This window comes from Physeter macrocephalus, chromosome 8 (genome assembly GCF_002837175.3).
Source record: "Physeter macrocephalus isolate SW-GA chromosome 8, ASM283717v5, whole genome shotgun sequence".
NCBI classification, from domain to species: Eukaryota; Metazoa; Chordata; class Mammalia; order Artiodactyla; family Physeteridae; genus Physeter; species Physeter macrocephalus.
In genome coordinates, this window is record NC_041221.1 from 5,381,312 (window position 1) to 5,395,019 (window position 13,708).

A 13,708-nucleotide genomic window follows, 5' to 3' on the forward strand; every position below is an offset into this window, starting at 1 on the left:
GAAACAGTGCATGTGGGCACCGCATCTCAGTCACTTCCAAATAATCTCCTCTGGCTTTCGTAAACGTAGTCATGATTAAAATGACCTTTCACGAACAGCGGGAGGAAGTGCTGAAGAAAGTGAGGTATATGAGAATAAAATCCATCTACCTGGTTGCCATGTAACTTTTGGTGAGTCACGAGAGTGAGAATTTCAGATGTGAATTAAAGATTGCCAAGCGTGGCGGCATACTTGAAAAAAAAACTCCCTACGTGTCCTACTTTAGAATCAGAAGACACGAGAACTGGAGAAGAAAAAAATGTATTTCTTATTATATTCTAACTTCTTCTCGGATAATTTTAAGGTAAATTATTTATGTAATTTCCATCTGAATTGTTGACCTTTAGATGAACTTTACTTGATAGGCACTTAATGCAAATATTCCACAGGATTCTTTAAATGCTGTAAAATAGGACATACCCCAACTGCCGATTCGCTTTTGGTCATAACATGTCTGTATAGTATATTTAATCCTTTGCAATGAATATTTGAGAAAATCTATTTAGTTGGTAGTGAGTTCTGTACAATTTCACCTAAAATTAAAGCTCTCCAAAAACCCAAATCTCCTGCGGGCACTAATTCTCACAAGATTCTGGACATGAAAAATCCTAAATGCTTGCTGACTGCAAGTCAATGTTTAAAGCCCAAGTATTAATAGCCGCACGAAATGTTATACTTCTCTCATCATTTACCTCCCTTTGCTTGGATTTAGCATACATTGAGGGGCTGATTTTCTTTTCTTGGATGGATGGCTCCAAGCTACTTATCATCAGATGAGAAATATAGTCTATGAAAGTCTCTTTAAGGAACACATCCAATCAATGGCAAAGGATGCGTCCCGCGTGATTCTGCCTGTTTTGTGTCTGTCGTTTTGCATTCTCCTCTCGCTAGCAGGGCTAGAGAGACGCTTGAGTCCTGGTCACGTGAGTGATTTGGGGCCCTTCATAATCATCTGCCAGGTAACCAGACTGTGAGCATTACTGGCTTTGGAATTTCAGGTGAGGCTGTACCTGCCGCAGAACCACTCATCAGACATCGTCCATCAGGAGTGAGGCTGTTTGTTGACTTGTGATTTCTACTCTAGGGTCTGACGGCTTCCTAAGCAGTGGGGCCAGCCACCTGTATTTCCCCGGTTGTGTAAGGGGAACTGTTGGAAATCTGCATTAACTGACAACACAATTCGACTTTATTCCAGGGTTATTAATGTTATGTTTTGTTTTGCCACATCCTGTGGCTTGTGGGATCTCAGTTCCCCCACCAGGGATTGATTGAACCTGGGCCCGGGCAGTGAAAGCACGGAATCCTAACCACTAGGCCGCCAGGGAACTCCCTCCAGGGTTATTTATGAAACAGGATCCTGGACCAGCACACTTCCCAATTCAGTTCTGCTCTGCAGGGGCTCCTAGTTATTCAACATGATGACAAATAACAGCCCTTCCCCCGACCCCCGTGGTTCATTAGTGAATCTCCTCAACAATCAGATTCAACCAATCTGGTGGAAATGTGGATTTTCCAACATGTCTAAACCTCAAACGTATATGAATTTAAAATCTGCAGATGCTGTTGGCGAAAGACAGAATGAGGCTGCTTGTACAAGGAAAACAGAGGAGCAAGTGAATTTTCATGGAAAAATGCCTGATGCTCATCTCGATGAAGATTAACACCATTTGCTCTAGTTCGGCAAATAAACATGGGGTTGTTTAGGCCTTTGAGGGCTGGCCAGGAGCTCACCACCATTTGTAATAAGAGTTCCAGGTGAGATTCAAAGAGGAGGCTTACAGACAGATTTTCGGAACATAACTGGCCTTTGTAACTTAGTATCGTCCATGGGCATCTTTTCTAACAGGAAAGAAAACTCCTTAAATGAACAATCAGAAAGACTGTCGTTTAGTGGATCTGCTGGCGAAAGGGGTTTTCATCAGAGTATCCTCGCCCTGGACAAAGGAAATACTCAGACTTCTGATTTCAGTTTTCTCCATTTCCCCCTTTCCTAGGTGATGCAGCATTAGTGTGGTTGACCCTCTGTGAATCACAGCAAGGATCTGGGAGTTTCCAAACTCCAACTGATGAAGGGATGCGTCCTTCTGAGACTGCAGAATTCAAAGGGTGCACAGGTTGACAATTAGAAATAAAATGACAAACAGGTAACGTTTCCGTAAAGAGCATATTGTGTCGATTTATTATAGATTGCAGTTAAAAAAAATATCCGAGGTTAGCCTCTCCAGTTTAAAAGCACTTAACTAGGGACACTTGAACAGCTATGCAATGGTCTCTCCCTCATCTGCCCCGGCCCCCCACCAAGTACTGTAAACAAGGTTTTGAGAACATTCAGTCAGCGTCTTGATATGAACAGCCACATACCTTTGCTTCTTAAAGAAAACCATCTTCCACATTTCCAAAGCATGCATTGTTACTTGGCATTAGGTATTTCAAAAGGACAAACCTTGTTATGGTATTGTAAGGCCAAAATAGAATACCTATTGACCCGACACACACATGACAACTAGAAAAAAATTACAAACATTTAAGCTAGTATGACAATTCCGTCAGGAATGAATGGGGAAAGGCACTGCATCCTTCTTATACCACCACACATCTACTGTCCACTTCACATGCTTTGAACTCAGGTCCTGTCAAATAGTTGAAAGGCGTTTTCTACAACATACAATTCACAGGGAGGTTAATACATCTTACACTAGTCTTCCACGGCCGTATTTCGCACCCAAGGGCACACAGGTATGAATATATGCTATCAGCTTTATTTACAAGTTTATCTTGATGTTTCAGTGGGGTTAAAAAAAAAAAAATCAATGATCTCAACTGACAGTTCCCCCAGAAAAGGGTTTTGGCTATGACTCATGTATATGAACCACCACGTAAAAGAAATAAATGATTGTCCGACCTAAAACATCTAAACTAAAATTTCTCACCCACTAAAAGTTGGCAGTGAAACTGCTATTTTCTGAGTTTTATAAGCGAAACGCTACGTAGGAATTTCAGATCGACTTCTTTTGCAAAAGCACAAGTTCTAGGTTGCATCAAATAGGATGCTGAGTGGGTGTATTACCAGTAGAATCCCCCTGTGTGTGCTGTTGCAAAGACAGTCATTGAATCTGGAAAGGTGACAGGTTTTGCAAATGCTCTCCTATCTTCCCCAAAGATGTAAAACAACAATGGCATAACCTCTATATACGACCAAAGGTTAGTTCTGGAAATCAGTAATACACATGCACAAACATTAGAACGTGAGGGGGAAAAATGAGACACTACGCTTTCCACATTGCATTGCTGTCCTCACAACCTTTCTGCACCAGACACCTTATGGCTTCACGTGGTGCCTTTTCCTACTGGGAGAGAGAGTCTACCTTGCAGGCTGGTTAGAAACAGAAGGCTCTCCCTGGATCAATCTACCCCTGGCAAACACAGAACCTACCAGAAAAGAACAAGTACAAAACACTATCGTTATTGGTTTTCTCGAGATGTTCCCAGAAGTCCTTGTGCGATCACCCCAAACTCAGTGATTGGCTCAGGACATTCCCAGGAGCCACGAACATTGACTGATGCACAGCGTTAGAACCAGAAGACAAAGCCTCGATTCTCTTCTGAGCAACATGGAATTTCTGCCGCAGCGATCACAGGCTGCCACCTCCGGAGTTGTGACTGGCCACTTCCACAGTAAAAGATTCCTTCTCGTGAGTAGGATCCAGAACGCTTCTTCATCCGGGTGCCAGTTCAGCTGAAGTGGACGGGCGAGTACTCCGGCCTCCTGGTCTGGATAATTTTGGGTTTGGGTCTCTTCGCCCTTTCCACCTCGTCTTCCTCCTTGTTCTCCTGGTCGCTCTCACACACGTGGACCACCACACTGGGCGTGGTGTCGGTTGCCGCGTGCAATTCATACTTTTCCCCTAGGGAAAGAAAATAACTGCAGGGTAACTCAGGCAAGGACCCGGGGGTCAAACAGCAAGAGCAAATGGATGTGCACAGAAGCTCGGCCAGGCTTCTGTGGGCACCCGATGGGGACTGAGGGCCACAGGCAGCCACACGCTGGATTGGTGCTCCTTTGGTGGCTCATTCTATATCTCACCACCGTAAATGACTCAGCTTTCAATCAGACACTCTGAGTCCAGGCATGTGGAAGGGATGGAAGGAGTGTATTTTTTAATTACACTTAGCATGTTCGCCAGGCCCTCTAAGCTACCCAGAGGACTTCTCCGGTGTGGTGCACGGAGCGGCCGTTCAGGAAAAGACGGGGCATGAATAAAGGCGTTAGGGAAGGGCCTCTTGAGCCCACGATAGGGACAGGAGGCACGGGCAGGCCCTGCACAACCCTGCACAGGTGTGCTGGTTGAAACAGGTGCTCGGAAAACATTTCTGACCACACCATATCCTCTTTCACGCAAGCCTCAACCCCTTGAAGCAGGAGTGTCCTGCTGTTCTATGTCAGCCTGAATTTTATCAGGTCCAGTCAAGACGCTTTTACTCATAAAAAAGGTGTTGCCTCTTCTCTGCCCCACACGTGAGACTGGAATGCTATTGTAACTGCATCGGAAAGGGGGAGAGAGCCTCAGCCTTCTCGGGGTAGGGGGGAATTAAGGTGGAGGGCCAAAGAGATCACTCAAAATGTTGGTCACGATTCCCTTTACAACACCCTGTCTACCTGCTGGGGGGTCACAATCCAGGAAGCATGGGGACAGGACCATATCTGCAAAATCTTTGCCATCTTTCCACTGTTGAAAGAAAGGCTATTCAAGGTCATAAGCCCTAAGTAAACTAAGGGCAGATTGATCTTCTTATGCCTATTTTCCAGAAGGGTTTCTCAAACAAGCCGTCTGTAAAGAAGTGGAAGGTTCTAGAAGGTGAAGAATGTCCACTAGCAGCGCTTCCTGCCTCTGGAGCAGGATACACCTTGGCCTGGAGCTGCCAGGAGGAGCGCTGGCCACTTCCATCTTGACCTTCATGCCACGATGAGCAGTTAGTAATGTGATTCTTGCTTTCTAGCACAGGGGGAACTTCCGTCAGAGCGATGTTTACAGAGATGTAATCTTTTCCATGTGAAACTGCTGATGGTCCAAGAAAATAAAACCGTCCCCTCAGAGGGACATCAGATTGCTGGTCAAGGAGAAAGCTGATGGCCTCAGCGTTGATTGCATTTGCTCCACGAATAGGGCAGAAGGGGGGTTCAACCCTCTTTACCCCAAGACCCCCGCTTGCACCTGCCAGCTCACCCAAACCCTATCAGGTAGGACAGGAACCTCCAACATTTCACTGTTTCCAGAAAACATGTTTTGAGCACTGCCGATAAGCTAGGCACTATATGAAGTGCTTTTCACACGATGATCTCGTTTACTACTCCACCCGGTAATACCCATTTTCTGGATGAGAAGCCTGAGGCCAGAGTACCTTTCTTCCTAAATGCTCACACCTTTGTCCCTTCTGAGGACCGGAACCTCTTCTCTCCCTGACAAGCTCACTAGGGGAGCACCCCTCCCTATTGGGCTTTGAGAAAGACTGGGGCTCTTTCTCCACTATGATCTATGGGTCTCTGTTCCCTCACACATTCAAAAGGTCAGGGGAGAAGCAGACCAATGGATGAAATTACCTTGACTAAAAATGAAATGTCTAAAAGTGGGGAAAGCCTGTTTTCCCTTTCCAAAATCCAATCACTCATCCCCACTTAGAGCAACAGGATGTGAGGCCGGGTCTTGAGTCCCTCACACCGGCTGTGCTCAGTGGGTGAGGGGATGGATTCACGTGATGCGGCCCAGAGGGGTCATGGTACTCGGTCCCCTGGACCAGCTTGCACGCTTTCCTAAGGGATGAAGTCAGAGGCAGGCGTGCACGCTCCCACCCCGGGGGCATGGGTTACTCTGATTCGGAAGAAAGCAAATAGAGACTATTCACAACACACACCGGCACTGATCACGCGAGAAGTGCCAAGAGCAGTGGGGGCGTGGCCACTCCTGCTGCAGGCGAGTCTCTGTGCCTTGACCACCGTCTCTCCACGTCTCCTTGCCCCCTCTCCGCCCGAGGGCACTGCTTACCTGGCCCCAGCTTGGAGATAGCATATAAAAGGTCATAATTTATGACGGGAGTAGCGTCTTCCACTTGTTTCCAACCGACCGGCGGCGAGGCAGGAGGAGAGATCAGAAACTGCTTGTCTGGGTTCGGTGGAGCCAGGTGTGAACTTCCTATGTGTAAAGTCTGAGGAGAGAGATAAATGCAGGTGGGTGTTCCTCGGGGGAAGAACTGAAGCAGCAATAGCACTTAATGGCAGCCTACGGAAGACAGGTGTGAAGGACAAACCCATGTCCAGACAGCTGAACAGGTGCAGCCCAAGGATGTATCGCAATACGGTTCCTAAGGGCGGGGAAGGGAGCTTGGATTATGGTGCAAACATGATTAGAGGCCCCTCGCAGGACAGGGACTCACAGGCACCGGGACTGCAAGTAATTATGCTTGAACTAGACTGATAGAAAATATACAGAGATAATTTTGGTATACATGGGAAGAGTAAAGCACTGTCCCTGAGGTCAAGAGGGATCTCAGCATCAATTGCTTCCAGCTCCTCATATTACGGTGGCATCACATCATATCACAGACGCTCCAAAGGCTAAGCGACATCTCTAAGATGACCCAGGACTCCTTCCCGCCACGCTCTCAGGCTTCCCTCCCTCTGGGGCTCTGAATCAGACGCCAAAAGTGAGGAAGGAAAAATACATCTACCTTCCAGGATACATATTTAAAACAATAATGATAAGGAACAATGACCAAGATCCTAGTTTGGGCTTAAAATGTATACCAGTGATTAGAGGGCTGTTTGGAGAGATCTTACATCAAAATCTTACCAGTTTGGATTTTCATTGTTCTTTAGTATCCACCCCCCCAAAACAAATTCACAATGAACATGCATTTACTTTAATAAACCAGAAAAAGTCGTGGAGAGACCAAGTAATTACTTATATGGAACCCCACCAAACGTAGAAGGGAGTTTGCTCCTAAGGATCCAAGGTTGAAGCCTGCGCCTCGCACTTACCACCAGGGGGCAGGGCATCCCGGCTCTCATTTACCCTGGAAGGGCAAGTTCACCTTCGCGCAAGGTCAGGAAGCCCCTCTACAGGATCTGCTCCCGTACTGGCAAGGGGAACTCAGGGCCCCAGTGGGGGGTCTCTTTCACCAGGGAGCAGCATCCGAAGAGCCCCTGCCCCTTCCCCCTGCCAAGCTGTTAGACCCCGGTAACATCATCAAATGGAACTTTGTGAGCTGCCTAGAAGGCAGTTGCTGGGGGAGGCAGGAAGGGTGATGCAGGAGAAACAGCAAACGCGCCGCACAGCTCCCGGGAGTGCCCTGGGGCCGGGACCCCCGCTTACCAGGAGTATTTCTTAGCATTTACCACCTGCCTGGTGAACCCATTTTCTTCCTTGCAGGCTGGGTCTGGCAGCCCCGTGCTGATGTGCAGGCCCGGCTTGCAGATACCAGCTCTCCAGGAGTGAGCGGGCTGCGGGGACCCAGCGCAGAGCCGACCCGCTCTGGTTCCGGGGGGTCAAGGGTAGCCACGCTCACGACCCTGCGGTCCTCCACCTTCCTGAGTCAGGAAAGGCTCTCTTTCTCCCCTCATCACTCAACCCAAGAAGGTCATCTCTGAGGGCACTTTCAAATACACCCCGATGTCTTAAGATAGGTGACATGAAAAATTTCGAGTATGAATTTTGCCCTTCTCAAGATGATTTCTTGGCGTTTTAAATCAACCTATACATAATGGATGTCTAAGCTACTTTTAAGGGTGGGAGGGAGGAGGGAGAAGGATGGGTATCAATGAACTCGATTCACCTGAGCAAAATATAATTTCATTTCCTTTCCAAGAAATTCAGTCTTATGTAGCTGGAGTCTGGCATCTGCTGCAGATAATGGGCTGCTGAAGTTTATTCTGACTCGTTTGAAGCTCTTAAAATACTGAAAGGTGATATCTTTGTCATATGTCCTAAAGAGGGATTCAAATTTGGCCTGAAAAATAAAAATAAAAGGAGTTGAAATTTACCTGCATATGACCTTTGACTGGAAGACTTCATTACATTTCTTATGGAGGAACCAAATGATTAATCATGTCAAGAACTTCCAACTTTTTTCTTAGAGAAGACAGAGAACCTACCTTTCTCCTCTGGGGAGATTCTGCCCTTTTAATTTAATATACGTGATTTTATACAAAAGTTAAGAATGTACGATTTACTAAATTCATTTAATCAGCTGAACAATTACCAATACTTCAACACTTCTTACAGTCACGGAAACATTCTTTTTAAAGTAGAAGGAACATTTTCATTTGGTCATTTGTCACCCTTCTGGCCTGCCAGACCCTATTGTCCGGTGACCTTCCCCAATCTAATGAACTCCAATCCCACCACTTAGCTCAGGGCATTGCTTTGTCCATCAGATATTGCTTTTGGACTTAAAAGCACTGGAGCTAATTTCAAAAAAAAAAAATTATTATTGAATTGGTAACCAATGAAGTTAATGAAAAGGCTTTGCATTTCTTAATGTAAAGGAAGCAGTTTTTTAAAAAATTCCCATTATTATTTTCCCATTCAATCTGTTACTTTTTAACTCTCTAAAATAGTACCGGTTTCAAAAATTAACATTCTGCCAATGAACCCACTTCTGCACGCTGGCTTTAATATATGTACAGATCTAGCTCTAGTGTTAAAAGAACTAGTGAACACTACGAAACAGCATGAGCTCTTAGAATTGAAATGCCCGAGTTCAAGGACTCAAAGCCTAGATTCAGGAGAGCGTTCACCAGCTACTGGGAAAAGCTCTAGGGAGCAACCCCGGGCCGGGTCCTGAGCGCGGGGGCCCTTGGGGGGACCTGGGAGGCCACTGCAACCTTTCTGACCAGAGAGGGAGGTGATGGACAGTCTTGAAACTTCCAGGAAGATAATGCAGGGAATTTTAGTCACCGAGCTTTCTGAATCTTTTTTCAGACTCAACTGTGAGGACGGTGAGAGGCAGATGGGGGTGGGAGGGCAGATGGTGAGAGCCCAGATGGGGCAGCGTGCCCTCCACCCAGGTGACTGGTGAGAAGAGGAGGCCCTGGAGTCCACAAGTACCCTGGAGACCTATGCAGAGCACGGTGCTTCTGCAGAGGGGAGGCAAGAAGGGAGAACATCTTCCAGGATATTCAGGGCTAGAAGGCGGGGGAGGGGATGGGCCTTCCTGTCGGTCAGTGCCTGGTCCACAGGGCAGGGCTGTGGGCAGGTCCTGCATTCCCTCTGGCTGGTGTCTCCACCAGGCAGGTGGCTCAGGGGGAGTGGGAGCAGCTCACAACCGTTCTCTCTTCGAATTCCCCGGCTTCTCTTTAGTTGATGGAAATGTCTGTGACTCTCCCACGAGGGGTGTTGCAGAGGCAAAGAATGAGAAAGAATGCACAGCAGATGTTTAAGCTGCGATTTCATCTGGCTGCGCATGCCTTGCTCTCCATCCCTCCCGAGCGCGGGCAAGTCTGGGGCGTAAGGGTGTCTGCGCAGATCTGGAATTTCACACAACCTCATCCATAGGCACTGTGACCAACTGCTTAGTAAGTTATCACTCATAATTTAAGAGAGATGACTTTGCGGAATATTTTTAGAATACAAGTCAGGGCTTAGGACCAGCACCCAAGACAACCCACGCTATCTTGTTAATTTCATGTTGCTATTATGCTATTAGTATTCTCTTATAAAATAATCTTATTTGTCCTAATAACCAATACCTAGTGATTATAGTTATTGGATGGCATCTCTACTTAATTAAGTAAATCAGTGATTTTACTCATAGAAGGCTAACATTAAATACGTAGACTTTGTAGTACTTTTACACGTAGAACATGCTCTAATATCTAGTTCAAAAACTGCAGTCCCGGCTTGCAAGCATTGTACACAGTTATGGAGTTAAATTTGATTTAAAAAAAAAACAAACCTTCCGATGTCTCAGTAGGGCTTTGGGTATAAAGGTATAACATGATCACCACCCCCCAAACAGAACATACAGAATTCATTCATATATAATATTGTTAGAGATCAATTAGATAGCTTCGTAGCTACTGATGAAAATCTTACATCTTAATCAAATGAAGAAGAAAAGCATAGTAATTAAAATGACTAATTATATTAATAACCATCAATGAGAGCTGCTTCCCAGGAGGTATACTCATCCCACACTTAAGTTATGTATCCAGTTTTATTATTTATTTGCTATGGCTGCATTTTCTCCAGCTAGAGAAATCTGGAAACTTGAAGACAGGCCCTTGTAATTACTGCACACATTCAAATATCTTTCCAATATTGATTTCCCGAGATAAAAATCAAAGCATCTGGAACTCTAAATGTCAAAGTGAAACATTCTGTTCACTGTCAGAAAAGCCCCCCCCTCCAAAAGTTTACTTATTGATACACCCCACACAGAATGAAAAAACACCGCGTCAAACCCTCCCTTACTAACTGGTCAAGGGACGCAGACGTTTTTAAATATTGAGAGCTTTAAAAATTCCTTCACAGTTAATTCCTCAGGCAACACCTTTTGATTTTCAAGGCTCAAAGCATTCTGGATGTATTTCAAAACCCCCAAACCCACAAGAGAGCCACATACCCCACCAAGTATTTCAGCTAATAGTCCCAATTAACATAATAGTTTGAAAACTCTCAAAAATCACATTATATCAGAAGCCTTACCCTGGTTTCACTTTCGCTGAAGATCTCACTGTTTGCCACACAGGCAATCAGAGAGCTAAAACTGTAGTTAAAGTTTCTAAAGTGCATCTTGCTTTCTTACAGTGAAAGCTACAGCAATTCCCGCGGTCAAGCCCCAAGTAAGGTTCCTTTACCAGACGCTGTAGGTTCTTTCTTGAGCCCTCACTTATAAAGCACCGAGGTCCGGCCCCCACCGGGAAAAAAAAGCACCGCTTCCAGAGCATCCTGTTTGGACACCAAATTCCTGAGTCAAGTCCTACTTGCTCGCAGGCAGGCAGAGACAGAGTGTAAGTTTCTACTGGAAAGAGGTGACGTCAACACCTTAGTCATTTTCCCTATGCTAATTAACTTTGCTTGGGGAGGATGGAAAAAACTGCCGAGGTTTGCTTTGCAGCTGCTTTATCTACCCCTCTTGCAGCATAGTTTCCACTGGTAGTAATTCCATTCAGCCACTCAGTCACCAGGCTCCTCGGCTGAATGGGACGACCCTTCTTAAGATGGAAAATGTTACAGAAGAACAGGAGGAAGGTCTACAGCAGTAAACAGTAATTAGGCTCCAGGGAGCTCTCAAGGCTTGGAGAAACCTGGAAACCGAAGTCTTGGCAAGTTGTTTGATCCCTGTAATTTCCTGAACACTTAAATCAAAGTTTCGTATGCTGGGGTATTAGAGAAAACATTTTGAAATCAGTCTTGGTCAATGAACTCTGCTTTTAAAGAAAAAGTGGACTTCATTTTGAAATACGGCCTTTTTTTTTCTGATTAAACTTTATTGGAGGAATGTCCTAATTCCCACTTGTATTTCACAGTGAGAACGTGAGAAGAGATCCTAGGATTTTCATTGGAAAACTTTCTTATTGTAATTTGAGAACCAGGAATATGCAGCACTTTGATCATTTTCTAACAGCTGCTAAATTCGGGAAAAGATACAAAAATATTTTAGAGGATCTAGCCTCTGAAGCTGAGAAAAGAAACATTCAGAGGTTGTCAGCTTAGAGACTCATAGACTGAAAGTTTTTGTTTTTGCTTTAATTAGGAAAGGAAGAAGAAATAGAAAGAATGTACACTGCAATTGAAAAGTTAGTTCAGTTGGCCTTTTTTCAGGTAAGATGTCTGGTCTTGGAGAAGCACACTGGATGTCAGGATGCCAGTTCTTTGAAAAGGCTGCAACTCTTTTTTTCCAACTTTTTATTTTATTACTTTTAAAATTGAAGTATAGTTGATTTACAATGTTGTGTTAGTTTCAGGTGTACAGCAAAGTGATTCAGTTATACCTATCTATATCGATTCTTTTTCAGATTCTTTTCCCTTATAGGTTATTACAAGATATTGACTATAGTTCCCTGCGCTAAACAGTAGGTCCTTGTTGGTTATCTCTCTTATATATAGTCATATGTATTTGTTAATCCCATTAAAAGGCTGCAAGTCTTTGAACTTCCAAGTACTTTGCTAGTTTAGGTCCCTCGGGCAGTGTGAGCCCTACGTCCTTCCTACTCATTATCACCTAAATCAGTCTCATTATTTATAAAAACATTCTCTAGTCTAGAGGCAGATGCCTCTTAAGCTTCCAAAAGTTAAGTGGAATCCTGCTATTCACATTTAAAAATTAACTTCAAAGAATCATTAAACTCAGCCAATAATAAAAAGAATATATGCAATGGGAAAGAACAAACCAGAGCATTTATCCCCCCATACAAGGAAATGCGAAGTCTTCTTGGATGAGTGAGCACTGCTTAATCTCCATGCATGGTGCCCTGCTGCCAGCTGTAGGGTTATGCAAGAGACCAGTTATGGTGTTTGCTTTGCCAAATCACCCGTAACTGCCAACTCAAGAGATCTAAGTGCATATGTTCTAGAAGAGTTTCGAACGCTGTGAAATAGTATGGCATGGATCAAACGCCAAGAGGAAATTGTCCATTGGGTGGTGCTTGGTTCCGGGAACTGTGCCCTGGGATTGGCTGCATTTCGGTGCAGAGCCTGCAGCGTACCCTGGAGGCACATGCAGGCTTTGGTGGTGGCCTGGGGGTGGCAGTGGGTGTATGGGAGGCCAAGGGGAAAGGCACGGGAGGTAGAAGGCACAGAAGTGCATTCCACTCCTCCGTAGCAGCTGTCCCTCCTTTTCTCTTTCTCCTGGAGTCCACCTTGGCAAATAAGGGTTAAAAGGAGATCAGAGGAGGAGGAGGAGGTTAATTTCACCATCTCCTCCTCCCTTTCCTCCTCCTCCTATTAAAACTCATGACATGAAGCTCCAACTCAGTCGTGTGGGCAAATCTGGAACATTTCTGTTCATCTGAGACAACGGCACTGGACTCACCCAAATTTACAACTGTGGTTTCATTAATACGGATGGGATTAAAAATTTACAAAAAGGAATAGTGAGGTATTTGAAGATGGTTCAACTGTCTTTGCTCCTAGAAATAAATGATAAATGATACATCTTTCATTAGGCTGTCCAGAAAGCCTCCCAAAACATGCAATTCTGTTCGTGTCTTTGAATTGATGGTAAGCTCCATCTGAATCATATTTAGGGAGCTTGAGTGCTTCCATTTCTAGATCAGAGAAAGGGGCTCAAAGTGGTGGCCACCTGTAGGGAGGCTGGATTGGAGGCTGGCAAAAAACACTGGGTCACAAAGTATACCTGAGAGAGATGGCACCTAGGGTCCAATAACACAGGCTTCCCACGGCGTGAGAGGTACAGAGCACGGACCCTTCATGGTGCTCCAAAGCCCCGGCTGGCCAAGGGGACAGACACCTGTCCCTGAACCCAGAGGGCCTTCCCTTTATCGGCTCACCTGACAGTTCTTGCTAGGAATGTCCACGCTTCGACTGCATGCCTATTAGACATGAACTTGCACTTCTAAACGTCCTATGGTATTTGTCTCTCCCTTGTGGTTTGAAAGGCGAGTACCTTTTTGATTCTTGTTTGCAAGTTGGATGTAAGTGATCTGAAGAAA

At 45.2% G+C, this 13,708-nt stretch overlaps 1 protein-coding gene across 1 annotated transcript; it reads right to left on the reverse strand.

The window, feature by feature from the left end:
• Positions 1-2,184: 2,184 nt before the first annotated feature.
• RCAN1 (regulator of calcineurin 1) lies at positions 2,185-11,047 on the reverse strand. The gene is made up of 4 exons (XM_007127985.4): positions 10,740-11,047; positions 7,867-8,040; positions 6,081-6,240; positions 2,185-3,944 (listed from the first exon to the last, which is right to left on the reverse strand). Exons 1-4 carry the CDS (start codon positions 10,824-10,826, stop codon positions 3,772-3,774), a joined length of 594 nt encoding a protein of 197 aa, XP_007128047.1. The 5' UTR covers positions 10,827-11,047; the 3' UTR covers positions 2,185-3,771.
• Between the last annotated feature and the right edge of the window lie 2,661 nt (positions 11,048-13,708).